The following is a 19974-nucleotide window of genomic DNA, read 5'->3' as shown; positions in this document are numbered from 1 at the left end:
GTGCAAAACTTATTTAAATTTCATTCAGGTAAAAATTTGCGTTTGTAGCTCTTGTGTTTGTGTACTTGTTGAGGAACAATTTTGTTTGATGCTCCAGCAGTAGTCTGCTCATCACTAACAGCTCCAAGATTTTCGGGAAACTTATCTAGGTGACTGTTCAGGAAGTGAATCTTAACACTCATGTTACATCCAATGTTGTGGAAAGCCAACAGCATCCTTTGAACCAGAAGTTCATAGTTTTCTGCTTTTTTGTTGCCAAGGAACTTTTTGTAACTGCCACAAAAGATTGCCATGCTGCTTTCTCCTCCTTATTCATCTTTCTGGCACATTCTTTGTCACGTATGAGGGTTCAAATTTGAGGTCCATCAAATACACCTGCTTTTATTTTCTCAACAGACAAGGCAGGAAAAGCAGAAATAATATGTTGAAAGCATTCACTTTCTCTATTCAAAGCCTGAACAAACTGCTTCATTAAGCCAAGTTTGATGTGAAGTGGGGGAAAATGATCCTGTCTCAATTAACTACAGGCTCATTCACAATATTTTGCATCCCTACTTCCAGAGCTTCACGTTTCAGCCATTCCTTCTGTGTCCAGTGTTTCTCCTGAGCTCGGCTGTCCCACAAACACAGAAAGCAAGGATACTTCGTGAAACCTCTCTGTTGTCCTAGCAAGAAATTTACCATTGTAAGATCCACACAAATGATCCAGTTATGCTCCTCATACTTCAGTAAGTCAAGGACAATTTTTATGTCATTATAATCTTCTTGAAGATGAGTTGAATAACCAATTGGAACTACTGCATAAACATTACCATTGTATAGGAGAACACATTTCAGACTCCGTTTAGAGCTATCAAGAAATAGCTGCCATTCTGTTGGACTATAAGTGGTAACACCTAGCTGGCTGAGAAGAATACTGATATCATGACAGTATACAAAGTGTTTATCTTTGGAAAAAAAGTTCATAAAAATTTGTTCACGCTTCCTAAAATGGGATACTTTAGCTGAGTGGTGAAGTACATTCTTTTCTTGAAGCCTGGAGGCTAATACCTCAGCTGCTTTCTTTGATAGGCCCAAATCTCTTACTAAGTCATTCAATTCGGGTTGGCTAAACTGCTGAGGGGTTAATGACTGCTTGGCATCAGAAGAAGACCCTACAACCATTTCCTCATGCATCTTATTAAAATATACTTGATCACCATGTTCACTTTCTTCGTCCTGAGAAGAAATAAAACCACTGAAAACTGGAACCAGGAGTGTCTCAGAGTGTGGGATAGGTCATATTGCTGAAAGAATATTAGGATATGCGATCATATGCCATTTTTTCTTGCCGATGCCCTTTGTACGGATCAGACAGAAATAACAGTCACTGCTGTGGTCCTTAGGTTCACGCCAAACCATGGGAATACCAAAAGGCATTCCTTTGCGTTTTCCTTTTGTCCAGTCATGAAGCATTTCCTCACAATTATGACACACAATATGAGAAACCCAATTCTTGTCTTGATTGCCAAGGGGAACTTGAAAATAGGCAATATATGCACGTGTCACAAATGATGAAATATTGTGCCTTGATGTTGGAGTGTGTAACAGCCACAAATATAACAGAAGGTGTCAGGACTATTCTTACATTTATACCTACTCAAAGAAGCCATGATTCAATATTAAAACAAAATAAGAGGGTTTTTTTTTTATCAGATAATAATACATTTTACATTTTTTACATTTAAAAATAACTACAATTATGTAAAAGTGACGTTTGTAAAACATTAATTGCCTTGTGGTTATATTCAATCCAAGAGTTGTTGCCCTTTAACTCCAATTTAAAAACCAATGCATGCCATTAACTGTAACAAAAAGAAATTAAAATTGCCTAAAAACTAGAGCATGTACCAAAAAAATGGATTTCAGATTTGGAATCAGAGATGCAGAGATATATAGAAACAGTTCTAAAACCTCATGCAACAGAAATGAAAAAAAAAAATTGTTCCCCAGTGTTATCTAACCCTGTGAACTGGTCTCCTCCTGTCCGCACACGCTACCACCTATGACAGCTCTTCGGTCACTGACAGAAGCTGTCCCCCATGATGGCAGAATGGGATCAGTTCCTTCCTGCACTGTGATCAGGACAAAAGTGGTGACAAATGAAAGGCGCTCTATAAAGTAACTCTGAAAATTCCGGATGCTGTTCTGACCACGGCTGGTAAAGATGCCTCGTTCTCTCCCCCGCCCGCGTGGAGGGCACAGCTTTACAGAGTGCCTAGAGGATTCAGGCTTAAGTTTGGTTCTGTTTCTTGGAAGTGTCTTCACCCTGCTTGTATCTGACCCTTCTGGATGAAGAGTCTGAGTGACAATAGATTATCGGACAGGAGGATGAAGCGACAGTCAGTGGAATGGTTCACATGGATTTGTGGCAGTGAAGGAAGAGAAAAGATCTGGGCACCTGAGGAGGGAACACCTGGGAGGTACGGGAGCTGGAAGAGTGTTAACAATATCTGTCTCCCGGAACTGCCCCGAGTCCTTCTTCCGGAAAAAACCCCGCCCCGGTCCAGCTCTTCCTCCAGAGAGGCCGAGTCGGCCATTCTGCATCACGTACGAGGACACGGGCTGGTGCCGGCATCTATACATCCCATGCGGGGTGTCTCCGGACACTGTCCCTACAACGTTTCTCAGTCATGCAGTGGAGGGTTGTAGGACAGGTGCCATCTGGTTAGTGTCAGGGACATAGAGGACAGATTGGATAGATGGCCCCCAGGCAGGGTCCCTTTCCTCGTCCAGACCTGTCAAGGACTAGACACAATGGACAGAAATGAAAACTCTAAGGTTTACAGGTGGTCAGGAGCCCACCTTACCCATGGCTGATATATTCCCCTTAGGGATCTCCACAATTATAAATGCCTCTCTTTCAGGGTCTCCGTGTGTAGCTTTGGGCTTGTACCGCTTGTGTGAAAGCCAGGCATTCATTTGTCTCTCTCACGTGCCCGTGGTGACTTGCACTATGGGGGTGATCATAGGAGACCTAAACCAATTGCAGTTTAGGAAGTTTGTTAAAGGCTGCAGGAAACAAGTCAAATGAACTGGGTTTTAGCCTCCAGTGGTCAGAGTGATCAGAGTGGCTCGTGGCCTGGTGTCCTCATGGGGAAACTGCCAGTCTGCTGTGTGAGGAGGACTTGTCGGGAGGCAATGTCCTGACATGCCACATGCTCAGGGTGCCTTTTCTTTTCTTTTCTTTTTTTTTTTTTGTGACAGAGAGAGAGAGAGAGAGATAGAGAGAGAGAGAGAGATAGGGACAGAAAGACAGGAAGGGAGAGAAACGAAAAGCATCAATTCTTCATTGCGGCACCTTAGTTGTTCATTGACTGCTTTCTCATATGTACCTTGATCATTGGGCTATAGCAGAGTGAGTGACCCCTTGCTCAAGCCAGTGACCTTGGGCTCAAGCCAGCAACCTTGGGGTCATGTCTATGATCTCATGCTCAAGCCAGCGACCCCGCGCTCAAGCTGGTGAGCCTGTGCTCAAGGTGGCAATCTCGGGGTTTCAAACCTGGGTCCTCTGCCTCCCAGTTCAATGCTCTATCCACTGTGCTACCACCTGGTCAGGCCAGGGTGCCTTTTCAAGGATATGTGGGTAGAAACAGTTTTAGAAGCTGAGTTAATGTAGCCCTAAAGGGATAGGACAAATTTGTTTCCTAACCGGTATAAAATAGAGAATACGTCCCTCCTTAGGAATATCCCAGGCTAGTACAGTCTCCCCGCTCTCCTCAGAGGAGATATGCTTACGTCCCGGGGTAATGGTCACGGTCTGTCTCCTGATAAAGCTTTGTATTTTACATGAGAGTAATTTAATCAGAATTCATAGAATGATATACTTAATATTTGTACATTTCATTGTCAATTTTATCTCAGAAGAAAGAAGAGAGCCTGACCTGTGGTGGCACAGTGGATAATGTGTTCACCTGGAATGCTGAGGTCGCCTGTTTGCAACCCCGGACTTGCCCGGTCAAGACACATATGAGAAACAACTACTATGCATTGATGCTTTCTGCTCCTCCCCTGCTTTTTCTCTCTCTATCTCTCCTCTCTCTAAAATCAATAAGTGAAATATTTTTTTCAAAAGAAAAGCAATACAAACAAACACTGAAGTCTACTTGATGACATGGCCACTGAAGTGCTTGGCGGGAAGGGCACTGACCTCTGCAGTGTTTCAGGCTTGAGAGGGCTGAGTTGGCGGACAGGAAAATGGAGAGATGGAGAGGAATGCGATAAAGCAAGAACAGTACGTGGTAATTGCGACTCTATATTTACTAAATTTGTTTTCTGCATCTTGAGATTTCATAATTTAATGGTGGGTAATAGAGATTTGAGTGAGAAAGAAAACTTTATTAACCCAAAAATGACAGTTCAAATTAAAAGAAGAATTTTTATTAGTGATACAAGAGATCTCAGAAGACAATGCAGTAATCAATTTAGTATACTGAGGCCCTGGCCGGTTGGCTCAGTAATAGAGCGTCGGCCTGGTGTGCAGAAGTCCTGGGTTTGATTCCCAGCCAGGGCACACAGGAGAAGCGCACATCTGCTTCTCCACCCCCTCTCCTTCCTCTCTGTCTCTCTCTTCCCCTCCCGCAGCCAAGGCTCCATTGGAGCAAAGATGGCCCCGGGCGCTGGGGATGGCTCCTTGGCCTTTGCCCCAGGCACTGGAGTGGCTCTGGTCACAACAGAGTGATGCCCCGGAGGGGCAGAGCATCACCCCCTGGTGGGCAGAGCGTCGCCCCCTGGTGGGCGTGCCGGGTGGATCCCGGTCGGGCACATGCGGGAGTCTGTCTGACTGTCTCTCCTCGTTTCCAGCTTCAGAAAAATACACACACAAAAAAAATTTAGTATACTGAGGACAAGTAAATGTTCGCCTCAGATGTTTAAACCTTGTAAGAAAAAAAATGACACCAAAATAAAGTCAAGTTTGCACATGCAACACTCAGAAGGTTTGTCACAATAGACACCCTCACTAAAAGAACCAAGGCTGCATTCCAGGAGATCATACATGAAGCGATGAGAGAAACAATGATGAGTGTATAAAATGACAAAAAATTTAATTAAATAAGCAAATGTTGGAAATGCCTTTGGACTGTAAAATAATCGTTTCAAAATTTATAATTAAAAGAAAATTAATAGCAAAATATTAAACAACAGTAGGTTCATTGTGGAGACTGGAGGTTTAATTTGAACAAATTGGTGCTAAAATCTTGGTTATCTTTTGAGATTAGGGCATGGTTCAAGAGAAGACAGGAAGTTTATCTCCAATTTCCAAACCAGCAGAGAGAAAAGGTGGGATACAGAATGACACCCAAACAACCAGAGAGAGGGAGAGAGACACAAAACCCATAGGAAGGGGGGTTAACAATCCTACAGAACATATGCTGCTCACAAAGGTTAGGGGATATTTCAAAGTGAATATGAAGTGATAACATATCTCCTAATTTTTGTGAGCAGTATATAAATCCATGTTTATCAGACATTATAATAAAAGTGACAAATAAAACTTAATTATTAAAAATTAGGAAAGATTGGCCCTGGCCGGTTGGCTCAGTGGTAGAGCGTCGGCCTGGCGTGCGGAAGTCCCGGGTTCGATTCTCGGCCAGGGCACACAGGAGAAGCGCCCATCTGCTTCTCCACCCCTCCTCCTCTCCTTCCTCTCTGTTTCTCTCTTCCCCTCCCGCAGCCAAGGCTCCATTGGAGCAGAGTTGGCCCTGGCACTGAGGATGGCTCCATGGCCTCTGCTTCAGGCGCTAGAATGGCTCTGGTTGCAACAGAGCAACGCCCCGGATGGGCAGAGCATCGCCCCCTGGTGGGCATGCAGGGTGGATCCCGGTTGGGCACATGTGGGAGTCTGTCTGACTGCCTCCCCATTTTCAACTTCAGAAAAATACCAAAAAAAAAAAAAATTAAGAAAGATCACAAAAAGCTAAGTGTTGTTACAGAGACGTAAAACAAAGCTGCATAGGAGGGCTTAAAGCAAAGGAGTGAAAAACATAAACATAAAAGTTAATGTAACAGATCAGCACCCTGAAAAAGAGATTTGAAGGCAAAAGGCATGAATAAAGATGAGGGGGAACACTCTATACTATAGAGGAAGAAACCCACTATGTTATAACAACCATAAATGGTGTCAAAGTTTTTCAAGTAAAAGACAACCTGGAGGAGTTGGCAAATACTCAGTGATTTGAAAAAACTAACACATCTCAGTATGAACCTGACGGAACACATACAACCTAATTTACCATCAACCCACTAGATTTGAGAGCCCCCAAATAGTTCAAATGTACAAATTTCAAAGTGACATAGAATATTTACAAATATTGATCACATATTAGGTTCCAAAGAGACTTTTAACAAATATTTTAAAGATTTGATGAGGTGTTTCTTTCTATCATGTCCTAAATATTCATTTTCCATTCTTAATTTACTAACAGAGCATCTGCATTCTGGGAGATGACCTACTCCAGACAAGATATCATAGTTTATAACTTCCCTCATAGCGGCAGGACCACCAGTTTAAAGTTCGATGAGTAAGAGGAGAGCAGAGGACTGTGTGTGTGTGTGTGGGGGGGGGGGGCCGTTAGGAAAGCGTCACACAGAAAGGATAGACCTCGGAGAGAAGACACCTTTTGCTCTTTACCATTTCTGTTTGGATGGCCTAGCACATGGTCATATGGCTGGAGCTCAATGGGCACCTTAGACAGACACATGATCTTAAACATGGCTAAACTGTAAAAGAGAAGAAGCTTCAAAACACACAAATGCTAACTTAGCCAAAACCATTTTGAAAAGAAAAAAAAAAGATTATAGGTCTTATTACCTGATTTCAGAACAATAAAGCTATAGTAATTAAGATAATGCACTTTGACATTAAGATAGACACATAGCTTGACTGGTGGTGGCACAGTGGGTAGAGAACATCGACCTGGGATGCTGAGGTCCCAGGTTCGAAACCCCAAGGAAACTGGCTTGAGCACAGGTTCATCTGACTTGAGCACAGGCTCAGCAACTTGAGTATGGGACCACTGACACGATCCCAGAGTCACTGGCTTGAGTCCAAGGTCGCTGGCTTGAGTACAGGGTCACTGGCTCAGCTGGAGCCCCCCTGGTCAGAGCACATATGAGAAACAATCAGTGAACAACCAGAGTGCTACAACTAGGAGTTCATGCTTTTCAACTCTCTCTCTCGTGCTAAATAAATAAACAAACACATAAACAAACAAACAAACAGATAAATAAAAGATAGATAAGATAGACACATAGATAAATAGAACAGAAAAAGAATTCTAGAAATGCACCCAAACTCATATGGCCAATTGACTTTCAAAACAGATGTAAAAGCAATTAATTCAATGTAGCAAGGATAGACTTTCAACAAATGGTTCTGGGACCATTGGATATCCTTATTCTAAAAAAGAAGTTCTTATCTAACATCATGTGCAAATATTATTTTAAACTGGATCACAGATCTAAATGTAAGTGCTAAACCATAAGACTTCTTGATGAAAACACTGGATCTTGAGTTAGGCAAAAATTTCTTAAATAGAACCCTGAATCACAGATTATAAAAGAAAACTGTTAAATTAGACTTCATCAAAGATTAAAAATTTTGTTCTGCAACAGATCCTGCCAAGAAAATGAAAAAGTAAGCCACAGATTGTTAGATAACCGACAAAGGATTTGAATCCAGAACATATAAATAACTCTTTCACTTAAGAGAATAGATAACCCAGTTAAATTAGGGAAGACATTTAATAAACACTTCACCAAATGAGATCTGTGAATGATGGCAAATACATGAAATTATTCCCAGCATCATTAATTATTAGGAAAACACATATTAAAACGACAAAAACAACCATTACACAAGCGCTACAAATAGCTAAAGTTAACGACTAACAAACAATACTGAGCGCTGGCACATAAGTGGAGCAACTGGAACCTTCACACATTGTTAGCGGGAATGTAAAAGGCTACAACCACTTTGGAAAACCTGGCAGAGTCACAAAGTGTTGAACGTGCATTTATGTTCATATTACTCAGGAGTACTATACCTAGATGTTTATCCAAGAAAAATTAAAACATATGTTCACCCACATATTTGTGTGCACATGTTCCTAGTAGATTTTTCAGAATTCCTGCAAATGGAAAATAGCTCAATGCCGATGAACAGGTGAATAGATAAGCAATCTCTTCTGTATATTCATCCAATGGAGTACTTCTCAGCAAGAGAAATGGAGTGACTACTGATACACACAGCAATATCAGTTTGTCTCAAAGGCATTATGGTAAGTGAAAAGGAACAAACATAAACTATATACTGTCAGAATTCATGTGTATAAAATTATAGGGAAAAAAAAAAGTATAGTGAAAAAAGCCGATCAGCTGTTTTCAAGAGACAGAGGGTATAAAGTGGGACACAGTGAACCTCTGGGGGCGACAGAAATGCTCCATGTCACGATCATGGTGCTATTTACACGACTATCCACATTTGTTAAAGTGATGAGTTCTATTGTATGTAAATGATATTACAGCAAATATGACAAGGAAAAATTAAAAAATGCCTAATCGATCAATATATAAAGAAAAGTATAAAATATAGTGGAAGAACAAACAAGATGATTTGAATAAATGCATAGGTCATCCTCCTTGAAAAAAGTTTTAGGATGTGAGGGTGATCTGGCTGCGACATCTGTCACCCCATTGATCGCCAGGGTTGAAAAAAGTTTTAATTCTACCCAAATTAATCTTTAAATTCATTGTACTGCACTTTTTTTTTTTCTTTTTTTTTTCTTTATAATAAGCTGGAAACGGGGAGAGACAGTCAGACAGACTCCCGCATGCGCCCAACCAGGATCCACCTGGCATGCCCACCAGGGGGCGATTCTCTGCCCCTCTGGGGCGTCGCTCTGCCGCGACCAGAGCCACTCTAGCGCCTGGGGCAGAGGCCAAGGAGCCATCCCCAGCGCCGGGGCCATCTTTGCTCCAATGGAGCCTTGGCTGCAGGAGGGGAAGAGAGAGACAGAGAGGAAGGAGGGGGTGGGGGTGGAGAAGCAAATGGGCGCTTCTCCTATGTGCCCTGGCCGGGAATTGAACCCGGGTCCCCCGCACGCCAAGCCGACGCTCTACCGCTGAGCTAACCGGCCAGGGCTTGTACTGCACTTTTAAATTCTCAAAGGCATTGGGGAAGTTTTAGATTCTACCCCGGCAGAGGTACAGCATCGCCGAACTCCTGAAATTGCTGTCTTTCCTGTTTCTCCTCTTTTTGGCAACAGAAAATGCAGTAAGTGAGAAAAGCAAATTCGACTTTAGACCTTTATAATTCAGCCAATCTGGTACTGAATGATAAACAGACCAGTTTTTCAGGGTAGAATGTTATTCACAGGTCTATGGATACAGGACAGGGAAAGGTACAGGGAAGAGCCTTTCCATTCATGAAGAAAAGTGTTGGGGTGATTTCTGATAATTATCATCTCACATCATACACAAAGAGGTGAATGTTGTGGGAATTACAGATTTAGACGTTAAAAAGTATCGAATACTTCACATATTATAAAAACAAATATAAAATATTTTTTTAAATCTTGAGGTGAAAAATATCTTTGTAACTTTACACAAAACCTAGAAGCCAGACAGGAAAAGTCCACCAGATTTAACTACATAAATTTTGCGAACTTCTTTAGGACCAAATATACTATTACAAACCCCAGAATAACAGCAAATGAGACAAAATATTAACAACAAACACATGCAAAATTTAGCATGTGTAACATATCAGTATACCTAGTCTTGTTCAACATGGTTAAAAACCCTGACCATCATAATAGCAACATTGATAAGGCACATACTAGCCATTTGTAGCAGACGAAAAACAAATGATCACTAACCAGTAAAAAATGCTCAACTACACTAAAATTACAGTAATGCAAATTAAAATAAGAACAAAATAAAACTTTCTATAGTTAAGTTAGCAAAATGTCTAATGTTTCTAATGTCTAGTGCATAATGTACTGATTTAAAGTAAAAAAGTAACAGTATGAATGGTTTTATTTAGATATATGATATAATTATAATTGTGTTAATACATAGAAAAAAACAGAAATACATACATCAAAGTTTACAAAGATAAAATATTTTAAAATAAAAACAAATAAATATGTGAATATTTTGAAAACATATAAATTAATGTTTTAAATAATATAATCTACTCATCTAAAAGTAAAATATTCACTTCCTTTTTGGACTTATGAAAGGTATCAGTTTTCTATTATAATAATTTACCATAAACTCTGTGGCTTAAAATAATACAAAGTTATGATCTTATAGTTCTAAGGTCAGAAATGTGACACAAGTTGCACTGAGCATAGTTCCTTTCAAGAAGCTTTAAGGGGGAATCGATTTTTTTTCATTTTCTAGCTTCTGCCTTTATTTTTTAGCACATTGTCCCTCCATCTTCATCTTCAAAGACAGTAACATCACCTCTGATCGTTAGTGTATTGTCACATTTCCCTCTCTGCACAGCAGAAAAGGTTTTCTGACTTTTAAGGACCCATGGATTTGACTGGGGCCATCAGGTCATCCAGGATAATCTCCCCATCTCAAGACCATTGACTAAATCACGTTTCAAACTCTCATACTCCATGTACAGGAACAGATTACAGGTTCTAGGGATTCGACACAGTGTCCCCATTTCTGTTGGTATAAGGTTCTCAAGAACCATGTAGGTCTCCCATGTATATCATAGGGATCTGCTCCTTTAGACAAAAGTCACCTCCTAGCTTTGTTATATACTTACCTACCTATTCTTGGCTCCTGCTGAGAAGGCTAGCTGACCCATGAGTCACATACTCTCATTAAGGAATCTTTTTGTGGCTGTGTTCTCTGATCTTTCGCTACTTCTGAGGCTCTAGCAAAAAGTTATACAGCCACAATCTTGGTCACGTCTACAGAGTACACTTATCTGACAGTGACTCTCATAATTTTAGAATCTTTTGCAACTTGGGTGAGCTAAGAATAACCCAAATGATCCAGTCCTGATTCCTTTTTGTTGAGCAGTTCAGTTCTCCCCTCAATATATCTCTTTCTTCTCACACTTGACTGTAAGCAGCAAACAGAAACTAGCTGCACCTTCCTCACTTAGAGAGCTCCTTACTGCATATCCGGAAAGTTCTGCTTTCCACTTATCTGCAGGATTGGGTTTTGCTACATATTCTGTCAGTATATAATAAGGTTTCTCTTCCTCCAGTTTCCAAAAACATGTTCCTTATTTCCTCTTGAGCCCTCACCAGTCACACCTTTAACCTCCATATTCCTACAATCTGTGCTGTTCAGGATGATTTATGTATTCTCTGAGACAATGTAGGTTTTCTCTTCCAGATTCTTCCCTCCTTCTGAGTCCTCACTAGGTCTGGAGCGACCACATTTCTATAAACTGTTCAAGACAATCTAGTCTTTTTATTTATTTATTTATTTATTTATTTATTTATTTTTTATCATTCTACTTATAATTCTTCCAGCCTTTGCCCAGGGCTCAAAACCATTGCCAACTTTTAGAACGTGTTATAGCCATAACCCACTTTTAAGAACCAAAGTCTGCATCATTTCTATAATGTTGCCATAATCATTCACTACAAATAGTGGCTCAAAACAACACAAATCTATAATCTAATGGTTAATGTCAGTGGAATTCTGACACAGCCTCACGGGGCTAAAATCAAGTTTTCAGCAGACCTTCGTTCCTTTCTGGAGGCTGCAGGGGACAGTGTGTTTGACTGGTTTTCCTGCCTCTTAAGGTCGCCCACACACCCTCGTTCCTTCTCACTTTTTCCAAGCCAGCAATATCGCTTCTCTGATCATCCCTCCGCAGTCACTTCCTCTCTCCACAGCTGAGAAAGCTTCTCTGCTCTTTACGGGCTACGGGAGTGTCCTGGGTCACCAGGTAATCCAGAATCATCGCCCCCATCCCAAGGTCCCCTGTTTAATTCTATCTGCGAAGTTCACCTGCCATGCGAGACACCAGATTCCAGGTTCCAGGGATTAGGACACTGACATCTTTGAAGACATTCATTCTATCCATCACAATATTGTATATACATAATAATAACAACAAAGAAACACTGGCATTATAAAACTCATTTCTAACATTAAAAACAAGTATATTCTTACTTCTTTTCCTTGTGACTCTTCTTGAAGTAGCATTGTTTGCAGGATCCACAGTACCTGGGAAATAACAGGTGTTGGTGAGAACACAGAAGTTAATAAATAAAAGTTACAAATTTTAGGATAATTCATACTGCAGAAGGCTTAAGTGTATAAGGGTGTTTGATTTCTTGTTTCTGTTTTTCTTCTAAAGAAACTGAAAACCTACTAAATTGAGAAGTAGGACCTCAGAGTTGGCCCTGGGGTCTTCTTTTATTTCTCAAAGTAGCACTTTGAAAAATTCTCTTTTGTACTCAGAGGTAAGAAGAGGTATCATATCCTGTTTAGATCTCAAGATTTTTATGAGGAAGTTTGTGCAGAAATTTGTACAAAACCACTGTATATGCCTGTGACACACTGGAAGACTGACATCCATCAGAAATGTCTGTTGGGTTAAGAATAGTTGATTTGATGGTTTTCTCTTAACAGTTTAGTGGCAGAATCAGTTGTTTTTTGAGGCCTCAGTAAGATTGTGATAAAATGACACTATTATCTAGAAGCAAAAGTATACTGACTTTCTTGGGTTCCACAAAATAATGGGTGTGATAAAGATGGAAAGTACTGTATAAAATCAAGGCTTTATTACTTTTTATTATTACAGTCATTATTATTAGTTATTAATTCAATGATGTAGTAAGCTAGATATGTCCATTTTTGGAGTATGTTTCTACTACATTGTCCATGTATAATCAACAGGGCCCATGCTGCTAAACCTGACTTTATAATGACCTCTTGCCTCCCTGCTGTTCCCAAAAGAGTCAGGCCTAGCAAATAGAATGGGATTCTGCCGTGAACTGGACCCATTTTTTTTTTCTTCAAAATGTGCTCAGAGTCAAGGGCAGCAGAATACGGGAGCTCTGATTTCAGAATCCTCACGTCCTGCAGCCCCAATCCTGTGACTCTCACCTTTATAACTGACCCGCGTCCAGCTGGTGAGCCCCCTGACGTTCTTGAGCCCTGATCACCTATCACTGACACAGCAAGGGTCTGTGGTAGCTGCCGACTCACCTCCACCCCAAGACCCATGGGTCGCCTTAACCATCATGTCCGATGCTTGGCTACTTTCAGTCCTTGCCTCTTGGCCCCTTGGCACACTCAGGAAGAACAGATGATGCAGAAACACTTCTCACTTTCTCTTCCTTCTAACGTGTCACTTACAGACAGCTATTATTTCATTCTGATCATTTTATAAAAATGTTTCCTGTAAGGATGTTTCATCTTCAGAAAGATTCACTTAAAAAGTTTCTTTTTTTTTTTTTTTTTTTTTCATTTTTCTGAAGCTGGAAACGGGGATAGACAGTCAGACAGACTCCCGCATGCGCCCGACCGGGATCCACCCGGCACACCCACCAGGGGGGGTGCTCTGCCCCCCAGGGGGCGATGCTCTGCCCATCCTGGGCGTCGCCATATTGCGACCAGAGCCACTCTAGCGCCTGAGGCAGAGGCCACAGAGCCATGCCCAGCGCCCGGGCCATCTTTGCTCCAATGGAGCCTTGGCTGCGGGAGGGGAAGAGAGAGACAGAGAGGAAAGCGCGGCGGAGGGGTGGAGAAGCAAATGGGCGCTTCTCCTATGTGCCCTGGCCGGGAATCGAACCCGGGTCCTCCGCACGCTAGGCCGACGCTCTACCGCTGAGCCAACCGGCCAGGGCTTAAAAAGTTTCTTGTAAAAAATATCAAAAAATTTTTAAAAAGCTCTGGTACCTAATGGATTGCTTAAACAACAGAACTGAAAGTCAAACTTGCTAAGAAGTGAAGCAGAGGACAACTAACCCGAGATTCGGAGCCTGCCGTATACTCGACAGCCTCATGTTTCCGCTTCTCCTTACTTTAGTCCTTTCTTACCTCACAAATAGTATAGAATGCTAAGCACTCAGTAGAATATTTATTGTTTCCTTTTTACCCTTAATTTCTGACTGGAAAGACAACACTGGGCACCATCTAACAACCTACTTCACAGGTCCAAACATAGAACTGGTTACGTACATATTTCAAGAGCGTTTAATGCCTGGTCATCCAGGCCAATAATGATTTGAAAGAATACTTCTTCCTTGGGTAGGAATTGTAATGACAAGCCAGCAATAGTCAACCAGAAAAATGTTTACATTTCTTTGCATGAGTTACATTAGACAAGAGAACTGCTCTTGACATTTTGTTAGCTGGGCAAGGTGGGGTGTGCTCTGTTGCTAACATCTCTTGTTGTACTTGGATAAAAGACCTCTGATAAAATAGAAATGAAACTAGATAAAATCTAGGAATAAGCCAAATAGTTAAATACAGTACCCGCTGACATCCCATGGTTGTTTAATATCTTCAGCTGACTGCAGCTCGTTGTTATAAAGACGCCACTCTAATAATGGTTGCTCAATGTTTTTGAAATCATCACTAAGGCCTATGAGACGTCACCTGAGAAACCTCAAGAAACTACAGCTGCTTGCCCTTGAAGAGACATGGCAGTACTGCCTTCTCTTGTTCTGGTACTCTGCTTGTTCAAACATGGCCTGAGGCTCCTAAGAAAAAGGACCCCTGTGTCCCTTCCTATGTGGGACATGACATACTGGGAATGAGCCTTCCTGGCGACGAGGGGCCAGCAATGGCGTAACATTCCCACAATGAACCCCCTGACAACGGAGAACTAATAATGCTTTCAATAACTGATCAATGCTGCTTTCTGATAATTATCAGTGATGTTTCAAAAAATATCTTTTTCTTTTAAGTGAGAGAAAGGGAGATAGACAAACTCCTGCATGTGCCCCAACCGAGATCCACTTGGCAACCCCCGTCCGGGGCTGACACTTGAGTCACCCGCACTATCCTCAGCTTCTGAGGCCGATGCTCGAACCAATCGAGCCACTGGCTGTGAGAGGGGAAGAGAGAGAGAAGGCAGAGAGGGAGGTGAGAGATGCAGATGGTGGCTTCTCATGTGTGTCCTGATTAGGGATTGAACCCGGGACATCCGCATGCTGGGCTGATGCTCTATTCACTGAGCCAACTGGCCATGGCCACATGGAAAAATCTTGATCAAAAACGGGAAATTGTAAAATTATATATAAATGGCGAGCCACTTAAACATGGAGTCAGAGCTGCCATCTCAGATGAATTTCCTTACACGTCTTATGCCTTAAACATTTGCACTGTTAAAACAGGGGAGAATAAACTTGGGACTGGATCTAAAACAACATTGTGTTCCAAAGAACTGTTCTCAAGGATAACAAGAAAGCAGATATTATGACTCCTGGACTGATATCTACCAGACTAAAATTAAAAATTAGAATTAGCATCACTGTATTAGTTTTTAATCCCTAGTAGAAATGCCTTCCTTCTTCTGATCTAATTGTTCCCCTTCCTTTTCTTGTAAATACCCCTGGACTTTGTTTCCCAAGCAGAACACTATTCAGGTTTCCGCCTGAATGAGTGCTTTCCTGAATAGTTATTCTTTTGACTTCAAATAAGTGCTTGTTGCCTCCAACTTTGTAAGGCCTATTTTTGTTGTTAGGCAAACAACATCCTTCAAGTTAATAGAATGAAGGCCTATGGAAAATGCTGAGAAGGAAATTCAAGAGGAAACACAAAGCTCTAAATTTCCATGCTGGATACTACTGTCGTCCAGGACTGCAGCCTTGCCCAGGGTTCATACTCTGTGCAAATCAGCACCGTGAGCAGCTGACTTCTGGTCAAGGGTATTGACCCTGCACGAAGGAATCAGGTGTTTTATGTGTCCCACTGAGCGACCAAGGGACCAACCCCAGAGGAAATGCGCTAAGTGAGAAAACTTGGAAAAATCTTGACCAGCCATGCAAACTATGGTTTGCAGCTAGTCCACTCTGGTCTGTTCTTCTAAGTCACCTGCCTGGTGGACCAGTGACCTCCACTTCCTGACGACAATGCTCTGCTCTGTTCGAACCTTACCCTCCTACGCTTCTCTCTCTTCCTCCTCTTCCCCCTTCTGTTGTCATTAACACATTCTTCATCTGCTGTGTTTTTTTTGTAGGGAGACTGTGGAAATCCTGTGCTAAAGGGAGGGGCCCTCGTCTCCCCACCGAGGCTACCTTCAACTGTTCGCCAGGCTGAGAAATAACCTCGGTGTCTGAGCCCCGGACTTATTTCGGAACCACCTTTCAGAGCAGTGTGCCTGTGTCAAGATCAAGACACAGGTGAGAAAGGGCACTCCTTGAAAACTGTACCTTCTACACTGATAGATCTAGTGAGGTATTACAGCAAACATATTCTTTACAATTTTTTTTTTTTTTGTATTTTTTCTGAAGCTGGAAACGGGGAGAGATAGTCAGACAGACTCCCGCATGCGCCCGACCGGGATCCACCCGGCACGCCCACCAGGGGCGAAGCTCTGCCCACCAGGGGGCGATGCTTTGCCCCTCCAGGGCATCGCTCTGTCGCGACCAGAGCCACTCTAGCGCCTGGGGCAGAGGCCAAGGAGCCATCCCCAGCGCCCGGGCCATCTTTGCTCCAATGGAGCCTTGGCTGCGGGAGGGGAAGAGAGAGACAGAGAGGAAGGAGGGGGGGTGGAGAAGCAAATGGGCGCTTCTCCTATGTGCCCTGGCCGGGAATCGAACCCGGGTTCCCCGCACGCCAGGCCGACGCTCTACCGCTGAGCCAACCGGTCAGGGCCCTTCTTTACAATATTTTAATTTTTGTAATCATGATGTGTCATTATTTATTTGTTCTTAGGTGTTTTCCTGGTGGATTTTCCTAAAGGAATTGTCTCCCATATGCTCTGAGCAAGCAGGACGGGAGGACCCCTCAGCAGTCGGTGCATTGAGGAGCTGCCCATCCAATGACCACCCGGGCTGCACACAGGATGGAGGAAACAACATTTTGTCTTGTCTTTCCCCTTAGCTCCATGAGACTTTGTGGAAAAACTTGGAGTATTGATGTGATTGTGTTTTCTCATCTAGATGCAAAAGTAACAAGGCCCTTCCCGCTTACCCCTCAGGGTTATTGTAAAGGAAAAGTAAGATAGTATTTGCAAAGGTCCTTTGAATAGTCACTATATATATGTGACTTGCTGAAGAACTCTATCAAACACAACATTTCAGGTTTTAAAATCCTTCACCTACTATTTGTGTTAACACTAGATAGATAAGTTGTCTTTTGACACTATTCAAAGTCTGTGACCAGATGGCAACGTGACCTTTCAATAGATTCTTAGGTTCCTCTTCTCTTTAGAAATGTATAAATCTAACACTTTATAGTCTTATCAATTAGTTAATTTTAAAACAAACTCATTACTTTGCTAGCCTATCTACTATATAATCAATATATAAATGCATATATTAATAGGATCCATCAATCAATAGTCCTCATCTTCAAAAAATATAAATGTAATGATATCTTCTTGCTTTGCACATCCCAAAATGGTCAAGTAAAATGCAGAGAGGGGGTTCCAGGACAAACGGGGTCCAGGGCACAGAATGACCTCAGGAGAGACATCTCAGGACACAGTGGCTCTGAATTCAGGTCCCCTGAGCCCCAGTCTTCCCCTTCCCCTCCTTACCAGACTGCCTTTTCCCTGCTGAGGTGGAAGGTTGGGGTTCCTCATCTTCACCACAGGAGTCATCAATGATCACTGTGCAGAGGAGAAACCCCCCTTAGTGTCTGGGGGTGGGCAAAGAGCCCACAGACAGGAATACCCTCAAGAGAGCGCTAGGAAGACCTGGAGCTACGTTAGCTCAGGTGACCCCGGCCTGTGCCTGACGGTGTGACCCGCAGGGTGCCCCAGGTGCCACACAGAAGGCGGTAGAACCCAGACAGCAGCCCTGCCCATCCTGCAGCGCGCGTCTTACCCCGCGCTCACTGTTCCACCCCCCACCTCTAGCTTCATCCACGTCTTCTTTCCTCCTCATCCCACTTCCTCACTTTCCTGTTGGCTTGAACAATTTCCATTCTTTATGCTGGGCAGTGGTGTCTCATTTTATAAGGCTCCTTGTCTTCATTGTTTTGTTTTCTTTCTCTCTCTCCTTTAATGAGTATCTTGGCTCCTCCATTTTCTCCCTTCGCTTTAACTCCTGACCCCATCCATCACTTTCCTGTCTTGCACAGAAATAGTCTCTCTGACATCAATACTTAAACCAACCATTTCTGCTTTTGGTTATTTTTCGAATAACTGGGGACCATTTCCTGCTCAACTGACTGCATGAGGCTCTGGTCCCCTCCTCTTCTGACCTCTAACCAAGGCCACCAGGACTGCCTCCATGAGCCCTGGTGACACGACCCAGACCCGTGCCCAGTACTGGGGTTTATATCACACATTCTTTCTGTCACCCTTGCCTATTGTCTCAGACGCCTGGTTACAGTCGGTCCCGGCTTGGGCTTCCCATTCAACTCCTGAATTTAAAAGTGAGTTTTCCTTCTTTACATCCACCAGACAGACAGAGCAGGAACTCACTGAGATTCCATTGTTGGGTAGCTCTGGTCCTGGACAAAATTGTGGTAAAGGGAGAATTTCGTTTGTCTCCCCTGAGGGAGTGCGCACCCTCTCTGCCCTCAGTAAGCCCCCACCCCCTGGGGCCCCCTGCAGGGAGAGCTCCCCCCTCTCCCGCTGCTCAGCTCCGCCCTTCCTCTGCGCCTCTCCTGACTCTGGGGTCTTGTTTCTATTTCCGGTTTCACTCTCAGAGGAGAGACCTGTTTCATCTGAGAGGGTCCCAGGGCCATGGTGGTCACTGGGGACACCTCACCTTCTCAATGGTGTTAGGAGCCGCCTTTTGTGCCTTCTTTGTGGTGACTGTCTGCTCTGATCAGACGATGCTTTGTCCTCTCTCTCCACCTGGTCCACTCCGGCTAGTCCTTCACTCATTGTCCTTTACTCATTCTCTACATGGCTCTCACTGTGTCTCTCCATTTTCTCTATTTATTGGCATTCATTCCCCTCTGTACCTTCCTCTATTCATACTGTTTCTCTACATTTTCTATCGGTGCCCCCCAGGGCGCAGCAGGGTCAGGGGAAGCAAAGTGGGTGCCCGGGACCCACGAGGTGCTGAGAGGGAGCTCCTCCTCCCAGGGGTCCCGGGTCTCCCTGCCTGGCAAAGACCTGGCCCTGCTGCCCCACTCCAGAGTATCCACGCTCTGTTACGTTTCCTATTCTCTCCTGTTCCATTACCCTTCCTCCATACTTTATGTGATCTGTGTTAGCCTCTTCTATATCGACATTTTCTCTATATTTTCCTCATCTCAAACACTGCCGTTATCCCCAACAGTCTCCCCTGTACCTTTGCTCTGCACGCCAGTCTCTCCCCCCCCCTTCCGCACTCACCCCGCCCAGGCACTGGGTCTTACCTGGAGACTCAAACAGTTGGTCACATTGTTCGTTTCCCTGTAGGCTTTCTCGTGCATCGTTGTCACTACTTGTACCTGTTTCCATTGCGTTTGTCTGTCCTGTTTCGCCAAGGTGCTCTGAGCGTCTATTTTCAGGTAAGGCTGTACCTAGACCATGTTTTCATTCATAAATCTTTTATTTGCCCCTTTAAAGCAGAGCGAATTTAATCCAGGGGGTTAGTTTTATAGTTAATGAGAAAGCCAAGAATTCCAAATGGAAGAATGCATGCGGCAACCCAAAGAGCAGTCAACAGGAAAATGGGAGAGACTAAGGTGAGCTCTTGTGCCAAGGTCACTGGGTAGGTAGGAGCCAGACCATGGCCGGCCCGCTTGGTGGGAGGTAGAGTCATGGGGGACACGCAGCTATGGCCGGAACTGCTGCCCAGACGGTGGGGGAAACACTCGTTTCTCCCTTGC

The 19974-nt window shown here is 43.2% G+C and overlaps 1 protein-coding gene across 3 annotated transcripts in view; it reads right to left on the bottom strand.

Annotated features, from left to right (window-relative positions):
* Positions 1-19974, bottom strand: part of LOC136378403 (nuclear body protein SP140-like protein) — a 52559-nt gene that overhangs the window by 15715 nt on the left and 16870 nt on the right. Inside the window, exons 6-8 of one of the 3 annotated variants that reach the window (XM_066345299.1) lie at positions 19519-19665; positions 17741-17812; positions 12196-12249 (exon numbers count right to left, since the gene is read on the bottom strand). In XM_066345299.1, the coding sequence (XP_066201396.1) occupies positions 12196-12249; positions 17741-17812; positions 19519-19665 (273 nt within the window). The remainder of the gene's footprint in view (positions 1-12195; positions 12250-17740; positions 17813-19518; positions 19666-19974) is intronic. The other 2 variants (XM_066345300.1, XM_066345301.1) reach the window with 2 other exon arrangements.

Source organism: Saccopteryx leptura, chromosome 7 (assembly GCF_036850995.1).
Source record: "Saccopteryx leptura isolate mSacLep1 chromosome 7, mSacLep1_pri_phased_curated, whole genome shotgun sequence".
Taxonomy (NCBI): domain Eukaryota; kingdom Metazoa; phylum Chordata; class Mammalia; order Chiroptera; family Emballonuridae; genus Saccopteryx; species Saccopteryx leptura.
This window is presented reverse-complemented; position numbering and strand designations above follow the sequence as displayed.